Source organism: Glycine max, chromosome 13 (assembly GCF_000004515.6).
Source record: "Glycine max cultivar Williams 82 chromosome 13, Glycine_max_v4.0, whole genome shotgun sequence".
Taxonomy (NCBI): domain Eukaryota; kingdom Viridiplantae; phylum Streptophyta; class Magnoliopsida; order Fabales; family Fabaceae; genus Glycine; species Glycine max.
Genome location: NC_038249.2, coordinates 2,755,630 through 2,773,579, shown reverse-complemented (window position 1 = coordinate 2,773,579; position 17,950 = coordinate 2,755,630). Strand labels below are relative to the sequence as shown.

At 36.7% G+C, this 17,950-nt stretch overlaps 2 protein-coding genes across 2 annotated transcripts; both read right to left on the bottom strand.

The window, feature by feature from the left end:
• Positions 1-9,677: 9,677 nt before the first annotated feature.
• LOC102668798 (uncharacterized) lies at positions 9,678-10,013 on the bottom strand. Its single transcript, XM_006595250.1, has one exon. It carries the CDS (start codon positions 10,011-10,013, stop codon positions 9,678-9,680), a length of 336 nt encoding a protein of 111 aa, XP_006595313.1.
• Positions 10,014-14,650: 4,637 nt separating this feature from the next.
• Positions 14,651-17,632, bottom strand: LOC100801373 (heterogeneous nuclear ribonucleoprotein A3 homolog 2). The gene is made up of 6 exons (XM_003542139.4): positions 17,273-17,632; positions 17,152-17,192; positions 16,889-17,052; positions 16,699-16,798; positions 15,844-16,013; positions 14,651-15,576 (listed from the first exon to the last, which is right to left on the bottom strand). The coding sequence occupies exons 1-6, from the start codon at positions 17,323-17,325 to the stop codon at positions 15,046-15,048; spliced, it is 1,059 nt and encodes a 352-aa protein (XP_003542187.1). The 5' UTR covers positions 17,326-17,632; the 3' UTR covers positions 14,651-15,045.
• Between the last annotated feature and the right edge of the window lie 318 nt (positions 17,633-17,950).

The following is a 17,950-nucleotide window of genomic DNA, read 5'->3' as shown; positions in this document are numbered from 1 at the left end:
TTCCACATAAAATTTGTGTGTTAATTCTTCTTTCCTTTATCTCTGTTGCGCATATTATTCTACAAAGTGGTATCAGAGCTTGTTCGCTCTGGTTTTCACGATTATAATGGCAACCGAGAAATACGATCTTCCATTGCTGGATTACAAAACAAGATTTTCGCTATGGTAGGTTAAGATGCGTGCTGTTCTTGCATAGATGGATTTGGATTAGGCCTTACAGAGTTTCAACAAGATGCCTTCGTCCTGGACGCCGGAGGAGAAACAACGTAATGATCGTTAAGCAATAAGGCAACTACAGAACAAAAAGGTACACAACCCGCAAACTCCGGTCAAGCCAGTGTTGCAGAAGATAGTTGCAGTGATGGAGAACTTCTTACAGTTTCTGATGATTATTCCAAATCTAGTCAGGAGTGGGTTCTTGATTCTGGTTGCACGTTTCATGTGTCCTAATCGGGATTGGTTTTCAACATATGAAACTGTGTCCAAGGGTACTGTTTGATGGGAAACAATGCTTCTTGTAAATACAAGTGTCGGTACAGTCAGAATTAAGATGTTTGATGATGTTGTCAGAACACTTGGAAATGTGAAGCATGTTTTAGATTTGAAGAGAAATCTCATATCACTAAGTACTCTTGACTCTAAAGGGTACAAGTGTACTGGGGAAGGTGGAGTTTTGAAGGTGAGCAAAGGAGCTCTTATAGTAATGAAAGGGCAGAGGAAAACTGCAAACTTGTATGTTCTGCAGGGTACTACAGTCATTGGAGATGCAGCTGTTGTTTCAAATACTTTGTCAGATGACGATGTTACTAAGTTGTGGCATATGCCTATTGGGCATATGAGTGAAAATGGCATGACTGAATTAAGCAGGAGAGGACTTCTTAACAGTCAGAGTATTAGTAAATTGGAGTTCTGTGAGCATTGCCTTTTCGGAAAGCAGAAACGAGTTAAATTCATGAAAGGGATTCACAATACGAAGGGAATGCTTGATTATTTGCACTCTGATCTAGAGTTCCATCTAACGGAGGTGTTATTTATATGTTGACCATCATTGATGATTTCTCCAGGAGAGTTTGGGCATTCTTCTTGAAGCAGAAGGTGATGTCTATACTACTTTCAAGGAGTGGAAGACCATGATTGAGAAGCAAACAGGAAAACAAATAAAACATCTGCGAACCTATAATGGTTTAGAGTTTTGTTTTGGAGAGTTTGATGCTTTATGCAAGACTGAAGGAATTGTAAGACATCACAAAGTTCACCATACTCCTCAACAAAATGGTGTTGCAGAACGGATGAATAGAACTATTATGGAAAAGGTTCGTTGCTTGCTTTCTAATGCTGGTCTGTCAAAGTCTTTTTGGGCTGAAGCAGCTTCAACAGCTTGTTTTCTCATTAATCTGTCCCCCTCAACTGCCATTGACAAAAGAACTCCTCGAGGTATGGTCTGCATATGCTCATGTTGATAATGGAAAACTGGAACCAAGATCTGTTAAATGTGTTTTTCTTAGCTATAAGTCTGGTGTTAAGGGTTATAAATTGTGGTGTCCTGAGACCCATAAAACCATAATTAGCAGAGATGTTAGTTTTTATGAAACTTCTATGTTGCAAGGTTTGTCCATTACTGACTCTGGTGATACAAGTGAGAAGAAACCAGGCATGCAGGTGGAGTTTCCAATTGAGTTTGAAACCACACCAGAGCACTTATCTCAACCTAATTTAGATATGCATGATGAAGTTGATTCCACTATACAACAGCCATCAGTACCACCACAATATACTATTGCTAGAGACAGACCGATGAGTGATTAGGAAACCACAGAGGTATGCTGAAGCTGATTTGGTTGCTTATGCTCTAAATGTGGCAGAAGATATTGATACAACAGAAGGACCTTCAACATATTCAGAGGCAGTTAGTTCTAAGAATTCTAGTAAGTGGATGATTGCTATACAGGAAGAGATGGAGTCCCTTCATAAGAACGACACATGGAAGTTGGCGCATCTACCCAAGGATAAAAAGGCAGTTTGCTGTAAATGGGTTTTTAAATGAAAGGAAGGGATACCATGAGTTGAAAAAGCGAGATACAAGACTAGACTAGTTGCCAAGGGTTACAGTCAGGTTCCAAGTGTTGATTTCACAGATGTTTTCTCTCCAGTTGTAAAACATAGTTCAATTTGAGCTTTACTTGGTGTTGTAGCCATGCATGATTTTGAGCTTGAGCAATTAGATGTGAAGACTGCATCCTTGTATGGTGAGCTTGAGGAGGACATTTATATGCAGCAACCAGAAGGTTTTGTGGTCTGAACCAATCTCCCAGGCAATGGTGCAAAGATTTGACTCATTTATGATTTCTCAAAATTTTAAGAGATGCAGCTATGACAGTTGTGTCTATTTCCAGAAGTGTGTTGATGGGTCATTTGTTTATCTACTCTTGTATGTTGATGACGTTGGTTGCAGCCAAGGATAAAGAAGAAATCAAAGCCGTCAAAGCTCAACTCAACAAAAAATTTGAGATGAAAAGACTTGGGAGCTGCAAAGAAGATTCCAAGATTCACAGAGATAGAGACAAACGGGCAAATTTTACCTAAGCCAAAAGGGGTACATTGAAAAAGTTCTTCATAGATTTGATATGCAAAATGCCAAATGTAATACCTCATTTTTTCATAAAATAAATTAAAAAGGTTTTTTATTTAAAAATAAATAAAGTTTTAGAAAAAATGATGAGGTTTTTATAATTAAATAAATAAGGAAAAATAATTTTATTAATTAAAATAATAGTTTAAAGGAAAAAAAAGATATTTTATTTATTCATTTGATAAAAAATAAAATAGAATTTATTTTTATAAAATAAATAAAGAAAGAAAAATAGAGTAAATAAAAGACCAAGAGTACGCTAGCTATAAATAGAGACGTACTAAGTCACTTTTTACATTTACGACAGACACATCTCTGAGCTCTCTTACTCTGAAGTCCATTTTCCCTTCTCCCTTTTCCAAACCTTTCTCTTTTCCCGCATACACTCAAACCTATCTTAGTAAAACAATAATCACAAACTTGTTAATCGTTGGATCATCATGAAATTTTAACACAAGGTTTGGAACATATATCTGCACACAACCACCGTTGGGATTTTCACGATTATATCTATGATAGAAGAAATGTCCTTCACACTGAGCTTTCTCTATTCCCGCATACATCCAAAACCTGTTCCAGTAAAACTACAATCCTGAACTCATCAACCGTTGGATCATCATGAAACTTGAACATCAACTTTGAAACTCATTTTCACACATTATCATCGTTGAGATTTGCGAAATAATGTTTTTGCAGAGAAACATTAGTCTCGCACATTGACAATGAAGTGGAGGTTACAATCTCTTCTTCTTCTTTCTAACGCTTGAAAATCCTAACATAACAAACAAAGGAAAAACATGAGGAATTTTAAGGAACTGTTAGAGACGTTGATGTCTGACTACACACGTGAACCCGCTTAGAGGTAAGAGATGAGTTATTTCACAATTGGGGAGTAGTGAGAACATGTATAGGGATCCTTAGAGTATCAATCATTCCTAGTGAGGAATCTAAAGTGTTAAATTGTAGCGCAATGTGTTAAACATGTTTGAAACACGAGTGTGAGGTCGTGGGTATTGTATAATTCATGAGCAGTGTCTGCATGCAAAAATTGTTTTAGGGGTTGAACCTAAATCAGGAAGGTGAGACCCTAACGGATTCTTCAGAGTCTAGGCCTTGGGGGTAAAGACACTCCTTTTATGTGCTCATTTAAGCATATGTTGATCCCATATGGTTGGAACATTCTCGCAAAATAGAGTGACCTTGACTGGTCACCTTATGATTTTACTTAGTGAGAGTGACCTGACATACCTATTGTATGATGTGTCTTGTTATGTACTCCTAAGCGCCCTATGATGGTTTTTCACTGACATGGTACCACATTGCATATAGGCTTGAGTCTTAGTATAATTGTTGGATAACGCTAGTTAATTATTTATTATGAAATTGATGAGTGTTATTACGTTTGGACTCGAGTGTGTGATTCATGTGTAATGTGATTAGTGATTGAAAAATGAACTTTAAATGATATAGTGGTGAAGTGATGTGGATTGTATTAAGTTGAGCTATGTTATAGATATTTCCATAATTTATTTTGATTACGTCTTGTTTATTTGTATTTTTTTATAAATGTGATAACTCACTCCATGTGTGCTATTTGTGTTTGGATCTTGTAATGATCTCGAACCTTGTGTTCGTGGGAGCAGATGACTTGGTGGATGACTTTAAAGAACCTCGTGCTAGAGGACGTTGTGACACAATGCTCTGATAGGATGTGACATTGAGGATGAGTTTTTATTTTAATTACATGATGTTATTTTATTTTATTTTATTTTACCTCATTGATTTAACAAAATTTCTTTTGTAAACTTTGACGGCCTTGTTTTGAGCCGAATATATTTTTAATAAGTTTTATTTGGTAATAGTGAAGTGAATGTGAACCTTTTACTTACGCGAATTTATTGATCAATATTTTTATATGTTTTATTTACTTATATGTATGTTGGGGTAGAGGGTGTCACACCAAACCTTTTAGTACTCCTTTGGCAGCTCATTTCAAACTTTCATCTATTATATCTCCACAATCAGATGATGATATTTGATTATATGGCTCGAGTTCCATACTCTAGTGTTGTTGGGTTTCTCATGTATACTATGATATGTTCTTTTCTAGATTTAACACATGTTGTTAGTAGATACATGGTGAATCCTGGTAAAGGACATTGGAAGGTTGTCCAATGGATATTTAGATATTTGTGTGGTCCTTGTAATGTTTGCTTACATTTTGGGAGAACTAGAGATGGAGTTATTGGCTATGTTGATTTTGATTTTGCTGGAGATCTTGACAAAAAGAGTTCCCTTTTAGAGTATGTATGGACCTTTATTGTGATAGGGTTTTACATTAGCAATTACAATATATATGTTGTTCTAACTTACTGTAACATCCCATTTTTTACAAAATAAATTAAAAATGATTTTATTTAAAAATAAATAGAGTTTTAGGAAAATAATGAGGTTTTTGTAATTAAATAAATAAGAATAAATAGTTTTATTAATTAAAATAATGATTTTAAGGTAAATAAAATAAATATATGTTCTTAGGAAATAAAAAGGAGATTTTGTTTATTCATTTGATAGGGAATAAAATAAAGTTTTTTTTATAAAATAATAAAATAGAGTAAATAATAGACTAAGAGTAGTACCCTAGATATAAATAGAGATATATTATGTTAGTTTTACATTTTCCATACGTCTTTACACTATCTATTTCTCTCAAATTCATTTTTCCTTCTCCATCTCCCAAAATCCTCTCTTTTTTCTGCATACACTTAAACCTGTCACAGTAAAACTACGATCCCGGACTCGTTAACCATTGAATCATCCTGAAATTTAAACACCAGGTTTGGAACCCATTTTCGCACATCCCCACTGTTGGGATATACAAAATCGTGTCTATGGTGAGAGAAATGTCCCTCGCGCGTAACTCTTTTTTTTCGCATACACCTAAACCAGTCTCAGTAAAACTATGATCCCAGACTCATTAACCGTTAGATCATCGTGAAATTTGAACACCAAGTTCAAACTCATTTTTGAACATTCCCACCATTGGGAAATGTGAAATAATGTATATGATGAGAGAAATGTTTCTCGCATGGAGACAATGAAATGAAGGCTTCAATCTCTTCTCCTTCTCTTTAACGCTTGGAAACCCTAGCAAAACAACCAGGGGAAAAGCTTGAGGGATCTTAGGGAACCATTAGAACTAGAGGAAAAGCTTGAGGGATCTTAGGGAACCGCTAAAGGTGCCACTATCATTATCAGACTACACACGTGAGGTCACTTAAAGGTAAGAGATGAGTTTATTGCAATTGAGGTTAAAATGAACATGTGTAGGGATCCTTACATGATAAAATTGGAGTTTATTTTGAGATATTTATTGTACTATAATTCTTCTTGTATGATTATAATTATAATATTGTTGTGTTTGATGGACCAATTGATGCCCTGATGTGAATTGGTTGATAAAATTGAGTGCTCTTGGTGTTTTTATATTTTTGACCTTTGATTTTGATTCATTTTGATTTTGATATGATTATGTGAAATTGTTTGAAGGGTTTAATCATATGAACATAACATATTAATATTATTACTGTGTGACATGTATATCATGCATGAAGCGTGATAATGTGTTGTCTTGGGATTATGGAAGTATGATCACACATATATTGAGATGTTGTATGTAGTGAGTTGTGAGCTATGAATTGTACAATCATACGACAATAAGACCTTTAAGGGCAACGAGTTAATGCACGACGAATATTGTAATGAGATCCACTATGGGAACCCGACGAGTTTAATCACTTTGAGGCGCGACGAGTTAAATTTATTTTGAGAACAATTGAGGAGTCGTGTGTTTTGTACAATTCATAGATAGAGTATGTGTGCTAAAATATTTTCTAGGTTGGACCTGAATCAGGAGGGAGAGGCCCTGGCGGGCTCTTCAGAGTGTAGGCCTTGAGGGTAAATACACTCGATTTAAATGTTCCTTAAAGCTTATGCTGATCCTATATGATTGGAGCATTCTCGCAAAATAGAGTGACCCTGACTGGTCTTTCTATGATTTTATCTAGTGAGAGTGACTTGACTTACCAGTGTGTGGTTTGTCTTATCATGTACTTCTGGGCGCCCGACGAGGTTTTTCATTGACATGGTACCTCATTACATATAGGATTGAGTCTTAGTATATTTGTTGCATAACACCTGTGTATTGATCGATATTGATTGGTTGATTGATATTGTGTTTTGATCCTTAAGTACGTAAATGGTGTGAAAATGTGTGAGACGTGTAGTGTTGAGATGTGATGTTACGTGATAAGTGGTGGAATGACGTGAGCTATGTTGAAGTAAGTTGTATTTCATGATATGTATATTATGTTGTTTTGTTTCTCTCTATTAGTTAGAAAATGTGTGAGACGTGTAGTGTTGAGATATGATGTTACGTGATAAGTGGTGGAATGACGTGAGCTGTGTTGAAGTAAGTTGTATTTCATGATATGTATATCTATGTTGTTTTGTTTCTCTCTATTAGTTAGGAATGTGATAACTCACTCCTTGTATGTTATTTGTATTTGGATCCTCTGATGATCTTGAACTTTGTGTTCGTAAGAGCAGATGGTTAGGTGGATAGCTATGGAGAACTTCATGCTAGAGGATGTTGGAACAATGCTCTCATAGGATGTGACATTGGGGCATGAGTTTTTATTTTAATTGCATGATGTTATTTTACTTTATTTTATTTCATTGCTTAACAAGAATTCTTTTGTAAATTTGAACGATCTTATTTTGAGCCGAAAATATTTTTAATAAGTTTTATTTGGTTACAGTGAAGCGAATGTGACCCTTTTACCCACATCAATTTATTTAAGCGATTTAAATAAAATTATTTTAATTAAATTCTAGATTTTTATATATTTTTCTTAATTATATATATATATTGGGGTAGAGGGTGTCACACTAGTGGCTAGTATGCTCTCTCTTGTACCCTTTTTCAACATAGTAAACTGCTTTTCCTCTACCCGTGTTTTTTTTGAAAGGGTTTTCCACGTAAATATGTGTGTTAATTCTTCTTTCCTTTATCTTTGTTGCACATATCTATAGTTAGTGCCACTGGCGAAGGAATCAATTTTGACGAGTTTCAATATACCCGTAGTGGGAAGAAATCTTCAAGGTTCACCTTCCTCCCCTGTCTTCATCAAGGATTCTAAACCCTCAATCATCTGTTAGAGAACACTACCCCTAGACTTCTTCCCTTATCGAAAAAAGAAACCCTCGATCAAGTCTAAGTTTTCCTTTATGTATTGAAATATGTGTCACAATTATGTTTTGGGTTGCCTATCTTTTATTGTTCAAATTGCCAAGCGTGCATCTTGAACAATTAATGAACTACAATCCTTACATGTGAAACTGTTGAAGCATGCATAAAACTGATAATGCTGACATGCGTGGGTGATAAACATTGAGGCAAATGGACTTTGTAGTCATTTTTTTGGCACCATCTTGTGATTTTATGTTGTATAAAGTACAATGCTCTGAAAGATTCTTGGAAGCCTGTTCAAAACGAAATCACGCGTGAATAATGTTTGCATTGTAATCGATTTGTTCAACATTTAAATTATTTCAGGCATGCCACATGTAAATAGTGTTTGCGTATTAATTGGTACTTTTTAGGTGAACTTAATTGTCAGTACAATCTAGATTGTAAAAATTGTTGGTTACATCTCAACCATTGGTTCATTGGCTAAGACTCACATGCATATAGGTGGTCTGTAACACTTCCATGCACCACAAAACCTTCTTCACATGCTAGCATTCTAATGAAACAATCACTTCAATAGACCTTGCAGAGAAATCGAGTTCCTCATTTATCTTAGCAGTGGTATACTTTAATGGCGACATGAAGGAAACTAAGCATGGAACAAGGTTTGTGCATAATTACCCAAATTATGCAAAAGGAGTCAACATCCATAACATCACAACACTTCATGCGTTGAAGCAAGCCATTCAACACCAAAATTAGTTAGGGCAATGGAAAAATAATCACCTAGATCTATTATCGAGGCCCGATTGTCATAGTTGATGGATTTCTTCATTATAGGGCTTGTAAAATCGAAGATGACAATGATGTCATACCAATGTCGAATACTTATGCAGAAAATCCAAACCTAACATGCATTGAGTTATGTGCAACTATTGAGGATACTCAAACATAGTCTTAGTTGTATTCGGAAGGACTTTGACAACATCTTGACCAAGCCATGAACCTTGGTGAATAGAATGATGCAAGCACCGAGGATGAGAAGAACATTTACTATTAATAGTGTTATGATTTGTGTAATGCAATGGTTGTTTTAGTGTTTCTATCATAATTGTTTGTTTGTTTGCGTGTATTATTAATTTTAATGTTTATGTCTTTGTATTTTCATTTACATGTATTAGTCTAATATAAATTTCCACATGCTTTAATATTTGCATAACTTTCATAGGTTTTGAAATTAGTTTGCAAAATTGTACATTAAAACTGATCTTTGTAATAATCAATGTAGTCTGGTTCATCATTTGTTTTTAATGTGAACGTGTGAACTGTGGCAGAATTCAAACATGGTTATTGTTCATGTGTTAGTCATCATTCAGAGGTTTGTCTTGTTGTGGTAGAAAAGGAGCGGCTAAGATTGAATTCATTCATTTCGATGGTTGAAATTAAGAGATTTTAAATGTGAGGAATCTCTGCATATATTGCATTGTAGTTATTAGCTATAGAAAGATTCTCTATGCCCATTATTTATCTGTACAAAATACTACAATTTTCAGTTTTCATTATTGACTATTCAACATGCAATCAATCGTCCTCGCTATTCACCCATTAGTTATGTCATGCAAGTATCTAGTATCCAAGAATGACATTGTTGGCCTATGAATGCATTGCAAGTTTGGTCAATAAATAAGCATTTAGACAAAGATTTATTCGACAATCAATTTCCAACCCCCTAAAAAATGAAAACATATGTTCTTTTTATCACACACACAACCCACATAATGGCATTTGAACCACAAATCATTCCTTTGTAGGACTTCCATTTACTAGGATTGATATGGTGGCTGATTGGAGGCAAGCAGTAATCCATTTTCTCCATTTGAGGAAGAAACCCAACCTTACCAACATGTAGTCCAAAAAAGACCAAGATACTGAGTCATAAGCCTTTTCAAAATCCACTTTGAACACCATAGCTGGCTTCTTTCTCCTTTTAGCTTCCTCAACCACCTCATTGAGAATCAAAATGCCATGAAGGATATGTCTATCCTTTATGAAAGCTGACTGTCTTTCATCAATTAGCCCAGACAACACATTCCTCAATCTGTTTGCCAATAGCTTGGCTACTACTTTATACATACAACTTATAAGAGAAATAGGTCTATAGTCATTTAAAGATTGAGGATGGGTTGTTTTAGGAATTGGAGCCAAGAAAGAGGCATTGCTGCCTCTAGGAAAACTACCATAAACATGGAATTCATCCACAAATCTTTTGAATTTAGGTTTCAACACCCCCCAAAATTTCTTGATAAAATTGAAATTAAATCCATCTAGCCCAGGACATTATCCCCACCACAACTCCACACAACATCTTTGAGCTCTTGATCTGAAAATGGGGCAGTCAACTCCTCCCTTTGCCTCTGGTCAATCATAGGGAAATAGACCCCATCCAGAGTGGGTCTGGAAAAGTTCTCTTCAGTGAATCTATTAAGAAAGAATTTAACAGCTTCATTCTTGACTAAATTAGGTTGTTGAACCCAGACACCATCAATGAGGATTCCCTTAATAGCATTGTAGTTTCTTCTAAATTTTATAACTTTGTGGAAATAGGTTGTGTTGCTATCACCTTCCTTGAACCACTTAGTCCTATATTTCTATCTCAACATAGATTCATAGGCATTAGAAGCATCCCACAGGTCTTGCTGGATGGATTTCTTAGCCTTAACCTCATCTTCAATCAAAATTCTATCAGAGGCTATGTTTTCCATGTCATTTAACTTCTGCCTCAAATTCTGAATTTTCATGGCACTAATATCCCCATTATCTTTACTCCACTACTTTATGGTAGTTTTTAAATTCCTCAGCTTGTTTTTTAACACAACTCCCCCCATCCACCTTGTTGATCTCTGTTCCAAGCCTCCCTCACTATTCTTTGGTAACCTTTTTGATTGAGCCACCAGTCAACAACCCTAAAAGACTTAGGGCCCCAGTCCACCATCATAGTTTTCAAGATAATTGGGCAATGGTCTGAGAAATCCCTTTGAAGGACATGTTGAGAACTATCGGGCCAATGAGAGATCCACTGATCTAAAACCAGAAATCTGTCAAGTCTGCTCTTCACACTACCATTGGGCCTAAACCATGTAAACCTGCAACCAATACATTTAATTTCCTGAAGCTCCATCTCATATATCCAATCATTGAAATCTGAGATGTCATTGGTGCCAACTATCCTTTTGGATGAACCAATTCTTTCCTCCTGACTTCTGATGCTGTTAAAATCCCCAAGGAAGCACCATAATCCATTAGGATTAGAAGCCTTCAACTGCCTCAACTCATCCCACATGTCTCTTTTCCCAGCTAAGTCACAAGGGGCATAATCATTAACTATGAACAGCCTCTGATTTTCTTAACCCACCTCCCTTCAAGCATTAAGAAATTTCTTCCTTTCGCCCTCCTTTCCACCTCAAAAGCTAAATTATTCCACATGCAAAGCAAACCACCAAATGCCTGGACTGAGGGAACACTATCCCAAGAGATAGTAGAATCCCCCCACATGGACTGGCAAATGATCTTATCAAAACTCTCCTTTTTTGTTTCTTGAATGCACACAAGATCCACCTTATGCTTTAAGTTGAGCCTCCTAATGGCAGCCCACTTAACCCCCCTACCCAATCCTCTTGAATTATAGAAAAGGATAATCATGGTTGATGATTTTTAATTCCCATCTCAACTGCCACATTGTTATCTCTTTTCTCCATTTCTATCATCATGCCCTTAACCTTCTGAGTGGGTCAAACCCATGTCTTTTACTAGAGCACATTGCTTTTCTAGTATAGCATGCTTATTGTTGTTGACTTGCCCTATGTTGTTGTCTTGGTGGTTACTGTTAAGATCATACTCTGTGTCTTCAGTTATAGTAGTAACCATTAGGTCCCCCTTATTTCTTGTCATTAAGTCTACATCTGAAACTGTTTTTGAGTCCATGATTGATTCCATATTGATTTGGACCTTTCCACTAATCTCCAAAGCCTCCTTTCTTCTAATATAGAACTTTGTAGCTGAAGGAATTAGGCCCTGTAGCAGCTGGCCCAAATCCCCCCTTTCATTACTAATATTAGTATATCCTAGAGATATGTTGCCTTGGCTAACCCTATTTTTGCTCAGAGCATTGCTATCTGGTAGGCTTTCCTCAATTGGCTTATCATTCTCCTTATCCCCCTCTGTGTCTCTAGCTGTGTCTCCGGGGATAGCCTCAATAGGTTCTTTTTCCTGACCCTTCTCTGCACCAATAGGCCTTTGCTTTTCTTTTTCTATTTGCATGTTACCCCCCCCCCCCCGGTTTCTGTCAACCATATCACTTTTTTCTTTCCCATTCTGATTCATTTGACCTTTGGTGAGTTCCCGGGCCACACCAACTCCAACAATTGGGTGTTGCTCAGAGTGATTGTTGTCGTCATGTGACTGGGCCACGTCATCACCACCACACTTGATTGTCTAAAAAGAAACATAGCACAAAAGATCAAACTTCAACCACACCAGATGATTAGCAAAGTCCATTATCGATACCTTTGTGAAGCCAGAGTAAGAGGTATCTCTTACACAACAATGTCACTCAAGGATGATGAGGACATAGAACTTATGTTCAAGGCATGGAATCAACATCCAAACAATCATGATACTTTTAATCCTCAGTTCAGCAAATTATAGAGAAAGAAAGCAAAAAAGCAAGAAATTTAATTTTGATACATTAATTAGAAATTATCTTGGAAGAATTGAATAAAAACTTTTCTTTTGAAAATAAAGAGACCTAATGTTCCATCAAATTTTTCCATATTTCTCTCCTTCCTCCCTTAAATCATGCACAACCTAAAAGAGAATGGTTGAGAGGCTATGACAGAAAAAGGAAAGCTGGAATAGTAGTTAGTTGCATCATCCCATCCAATAAATATAACAAGAAGAATGTTTGCCACACATTCTCTTAACATTCTTTACTAATGATAAAGATTGGTTAGAAATCACATTTTATTAGATCTTATCTCAATGACTGTATTTTATAATTTTCAAGAAATTTTAACTAATAAAAAGGTATTAGAGTGTGTGTGAAAGAATCTGATGGTAGAACTCCTATAATAAATACAAACAAATCGTTCGTATATCTTAAATTTAGAGATGGATAGAAGTAAGTAGCTAAAAAAAATATCACGGAACATTGCTCCCTAGAGCTGCTAATTTCTACTACATAAATTTAGTGTTTGCATTTGTAATATAAAAGTCTCCACGTGCACTTATTAAGGTTGCATTCCATTGAATAGAAAAACAATGAAATACAATTAATAAAATTTGTTCTCGTTTAGCAAACAATTCATTATCATTCAAAAATTGATACAAGATCAATGTTGAAGCTTAAAAATTTACCAACAATCCTCTTTGAAATAAAACCGATGTCAGACAAACTTAAACGCCATGAAACAATTTCTTCGTAACCTTGCTTGCATTAATATGTTCTTGGATGTATTATATTTTATATGCCAATTTTACAAGTTAAACAAAGCAAATTATCTTATCAAAATTTGTGCTCATTTAAAAATTTAAGGAAAATGCAAGGTGCTCTGGATCAGTTTCCTTCAATCGGTTCCAACTTTTTGTATACCAAGGTTAAAGAACAATACAAAATAGTTTCTCTAATGCCATATAAACGCAGATGAATTACAAAAACAAAACATTTGAATAATGGAAACGAAAAAATTCCGAGCCCAACCAACAAAAACACCACAATTTGCGACTGCCATTCCAACAGCTTCCACAGACACCAAGCCGAAGAAGTAGCCTCTAACTCCACAACACATTTTAAGAAACAACAAATTTAGTTAGAGTGATCTGGCTTTAAGAACACATTCCAGGTAATCAACCAGACCAAAAAGGGTATGTTTAAGGGTTTAAGAGAGGCTATGAGGGGGGCAAAAAGGAAAAATATGTTGTCACTATACTTTGTAAAACTTAGTTTTAGTCCTTGTACCTCCCTATCAAACATTTTGGTCATTGAACTATTAAAAATAAGTGTTTTTAGTCCATTAAGACAGACATTGTTAACACCGTTTCCTATGTGGCATCTGTCCTAAGGGACTAAAATCACTGATTTTTAAAAGTTTAGGAACCAAAATGTTCGACGGTGAAGTATTGGGACTAACACCAAGAATTTTACAAAATACAAGGCCTAAACTTTTTTTTTTTCAAAAAAAACAATAAATCTAGAATATTAGTTAGTTGCATCATCCATAACTATAATAAATACAAACAAGCTGTTTGTATGACTTAAATTTAGAGATGCTTGGCGGTAAGCACCTAAATATAATTTCATGAAACATCGCTCCCTAGACACTGTCCAACAAATTGCATACTACCACAGGATATAAAATGTCTAATTGGCATCACCATTTAGTTTCTGAATTTAACTCCTCCACAAAAACCCTAAGCATGGAGAAAATATCTACCATTCGAATGCTAAACACCAAAATCTAAGGAAGTCTTAGAATAAGAGTTCAGATCAATAATCTGCCTTTCTACATGATCCAACTGGCCACTGCTAAACATTATATGCCGTCAAAACAGCCCTTTAGGAAGAAAAGTGACTTCAGAAACCTGTTGAGACTAATTCAGATCTATCGCATGGATATGATCTAACTAGGCATGTAACTAAATCACAGAACTGTAGTAACTAGTTTAACCTGAAAAGGTTATGTCAACATCTTCAACATAGGCTAACCAAACATAACTAAAGGAAAGATGGAGAACAAGTACTATTTCAAGCAAATTTCTAGCAAGTATGACCTACAATAATACACATTAACACAACTCCACCATGTTTCTAACTAAATATCGAATCCAGAATAGCGACAGTCTAATGCAAACATCTGAATATCACATTAAAGCAGAATGTGCCTATCTAAAATCCATATAGGCTGATAACTGATGGGAAGCTCTAGATTGATGATGCTCAGAAAGCTCTAGACTGATGATGTTTCTACCTTCGGTTGTCTAAGCAATAGATAAAACAGACATGCTAGTGGTTCTTCTGACTTCTAGAAAGTGGCCACCTGCAGTAAGTGCCTTGTGTCTAGAAAATGCTTAAACCTGCATACAAATTCTACTGCAAAGCTTAGTAATAAAACTATCTTGCATAAGGATGGTAACGACTACTGCCACCATAGCTTCCCCTACTGGGATACATTCCACCTCCTGCTCCTCCATAACCAGCACCGGGACCTGATTCATAACCCCCACCAGCGCTTGGACCACCATAGGTTCCATAAGCCCCACCACCCCGTCCATATGCGCCTAACCCGCTGCCACCATAACCAGCACCAAGGCCACCCATGTACGATCCATAGCGACTAGAGTAGCCAAACGATGATTCTCCTCGAAAACCAGCATAGCCACCAGCACCAGCACCACCATAACCCCCAAAACTACCACCAAATTCATCTCCAGCCCCATACCCACCATAATCACCAAGCCTACCCCCAAAACCTCCAAGTGACCTATAAGAACCAGGACCATACCCGCTACCACCAAAACTTCCATAAGAATCGCCAAAACCACCAAAACCATCATTGTAAGAACGTGCCCTAGAGTCACTAGCAAATGGAGGAAGAGAAGCTGGGTTTGAGGATTTCTTTGGTTCAGCCTTCTTGATCTCAACCTACAACAAAGAAGTGAGTCAACCTAGGTTCATTCATAAACACAATTTTATTTTGCCCGGCTTGCGTGGAGAAATAATAAACCTGCACTCTAAAGTCCAGCAATAGCAATAATTTACCAACAAAAAAATGCATTCCTGCATTACATTATGACAAAGCAAAATTCTTTCAGAACCAAATCCGTCATCCTTGAAACAGACTGCTCCTTTATAATTAGCATTGCCAGTTTCAAACACATCAAACATCCTAAAGTACCAAACACAACTCACCTGAGTACCACCCATATCAATCATGTTCCCATCTGCCAAAATATTATCCACAACCTTTTCACTGTCAAAAACTATAAAGCCAAAACCCCGGGATCGCTTCGTGGTGTGGTCCCGTATTATCTCATGCTCCACCACTTTCCCATACTTGGAGAAGAAGTTCTTGAGCTCATCTGCAATCCACACACCAAATAGATCAAAACACACAATAACCTCATAAAACCAAAAGAATACATAAATACCTTGTTCGCCCAACTAAAATTTAACACCAGACACATCAGTACTACTCAAGAAAGTAAAATTTTCACCCTAGTCCCTAAAACTCACAAATATTAATCACATGATTCCCATCCATTGTTTTACAGAGACTAAACTGTCACAAGCTTAAATCCTAATGACAAACACGGTAACACTTCTGTGACCAATGTTTCAATATAGGTTTCCTCTAGGGTTTGAGACAACCTAACTAGAGCATTCAAGTGTGTGTGATCTACCTGTCTCTCTAGTATTGTTAGGTCTTTATTTTTCATTCTTCCACAATATTCGGGGTTGAAAGTTAGGTGGTCTTAGGGTATTGTTATGTGGGATTGGACTTTACCATGACTCTGTGTGGGTCGGTTTGGTGGGATTGATTCGGACCTAAGCCTGACCCGGAGGGTGCAACCAACAATGTGTGATCTTTAGTGTGCTTAACCAACATTTGTGATATCTAGAGACCATAACAAGATGAATTTCATGGGACCAAAATTAGGGTTTAGCTCTATTTTTGCTTTCTAAAATGGCATATGCACAAATAATAGATAGTGAAGTGATTAATATTATATGAATATTAATATTAATATTAATGAAAAGAGGAACCTTCAGACACAGAAGTTGGAATGCCGCCGACGAAAATCTTCTTGGTTTTGAAGTCATTAGCCTGCGAAGAGCCCTTGGGAATGGTCCTCTTAATCTCGACCTAAACGACACGAACGGATCAAAATGGCGCGTCCGTTTTGAAAAAACGACGACAGAGAAAGAGTATCGAAAAGAAAAAAAAAAACAGTACCTGCTTGCCGTTGACGACGTGGTTCTCCTGAATGACTTGGTCAACGACGGAGGGATCGGCGTAGGTGATGAAGCCGAATCCCCTTGGCCGACCCGTGTGACGGTCTTTCATTATAACGGAGTCCGTTATCTCCCCGTACTTCTCAAAGTACTTCACGAACGTCTCTGTTAAGTTTTAACATTCCAAAAATCAACAATTATAAGGATGAAAATAGTTTTGAAAAAAAATAAAGTAATAATAATAAGGTTTGTGTTGTTTGTGACCTAGGGTGGTGTCTTTGGCTAACCCTCCGATGAAGATTTTGCTGCATGGAAAAGGGGAAAGTGAGAAGCGAAACGCGAGAGAGAGAAGGAAGAAAGTGAACAAAGGGAGAAGAGAGCGAACCCTGGACTGGCGCCGTCGCCGGAGTGAGGGTTGTCGAATTTCCTGGAAGCCATGGTTTGCAGATCTTGCGGAAACCTAAGAGAAGAAAGAACAAGGCGAAGTGAAAGAGAAGGTCGAGATATGGTTAGGGTTATTTATTTAGATCTTTCAGACACGTTTTATGTGATTTGGGTTTTGTACTTGGGCTTGCCTGGGCTTCTCTTTCTTCGGGCTTTTATTTCCTGCACCTCCCAAAAGACCAGGACAGAACTACCTCTCTCCAGAATGGCACCCCTGCACCATCCCCCTTCACCGGCACCCTCCCCTCTGACGAGGCTGTTGGTGAGTGAGAACTTTCTATAAGTGTAAAGAAAATAGTGTATTCTGCAGAGGCCTTTCCAAAATAAGGTCAAGTTTTGTACTTTGCTTTCTTTTCGACTTCGTTTGTGCTTTTTTTCCTACAAAAGGGTCAGTCACAATGGGTGGAAGTGGGACTTACTTGGGAGAGGTAAGGGTATTTGTGTTTGTTCAGGTCTTTTAGGGAGGTGTAGGAAGTAAAAAGAGAGTGCAGGAAACAATTACCTCCAAAAAAAATATGCTTAAAGAAAGGCTTTTCCAAAAATGTAAAGGACTGTCATGAGTAGTTTGTCTTGCAATAAACTAAGAATGTTAAATATGCTTTAAGTGTAACTAATGGTT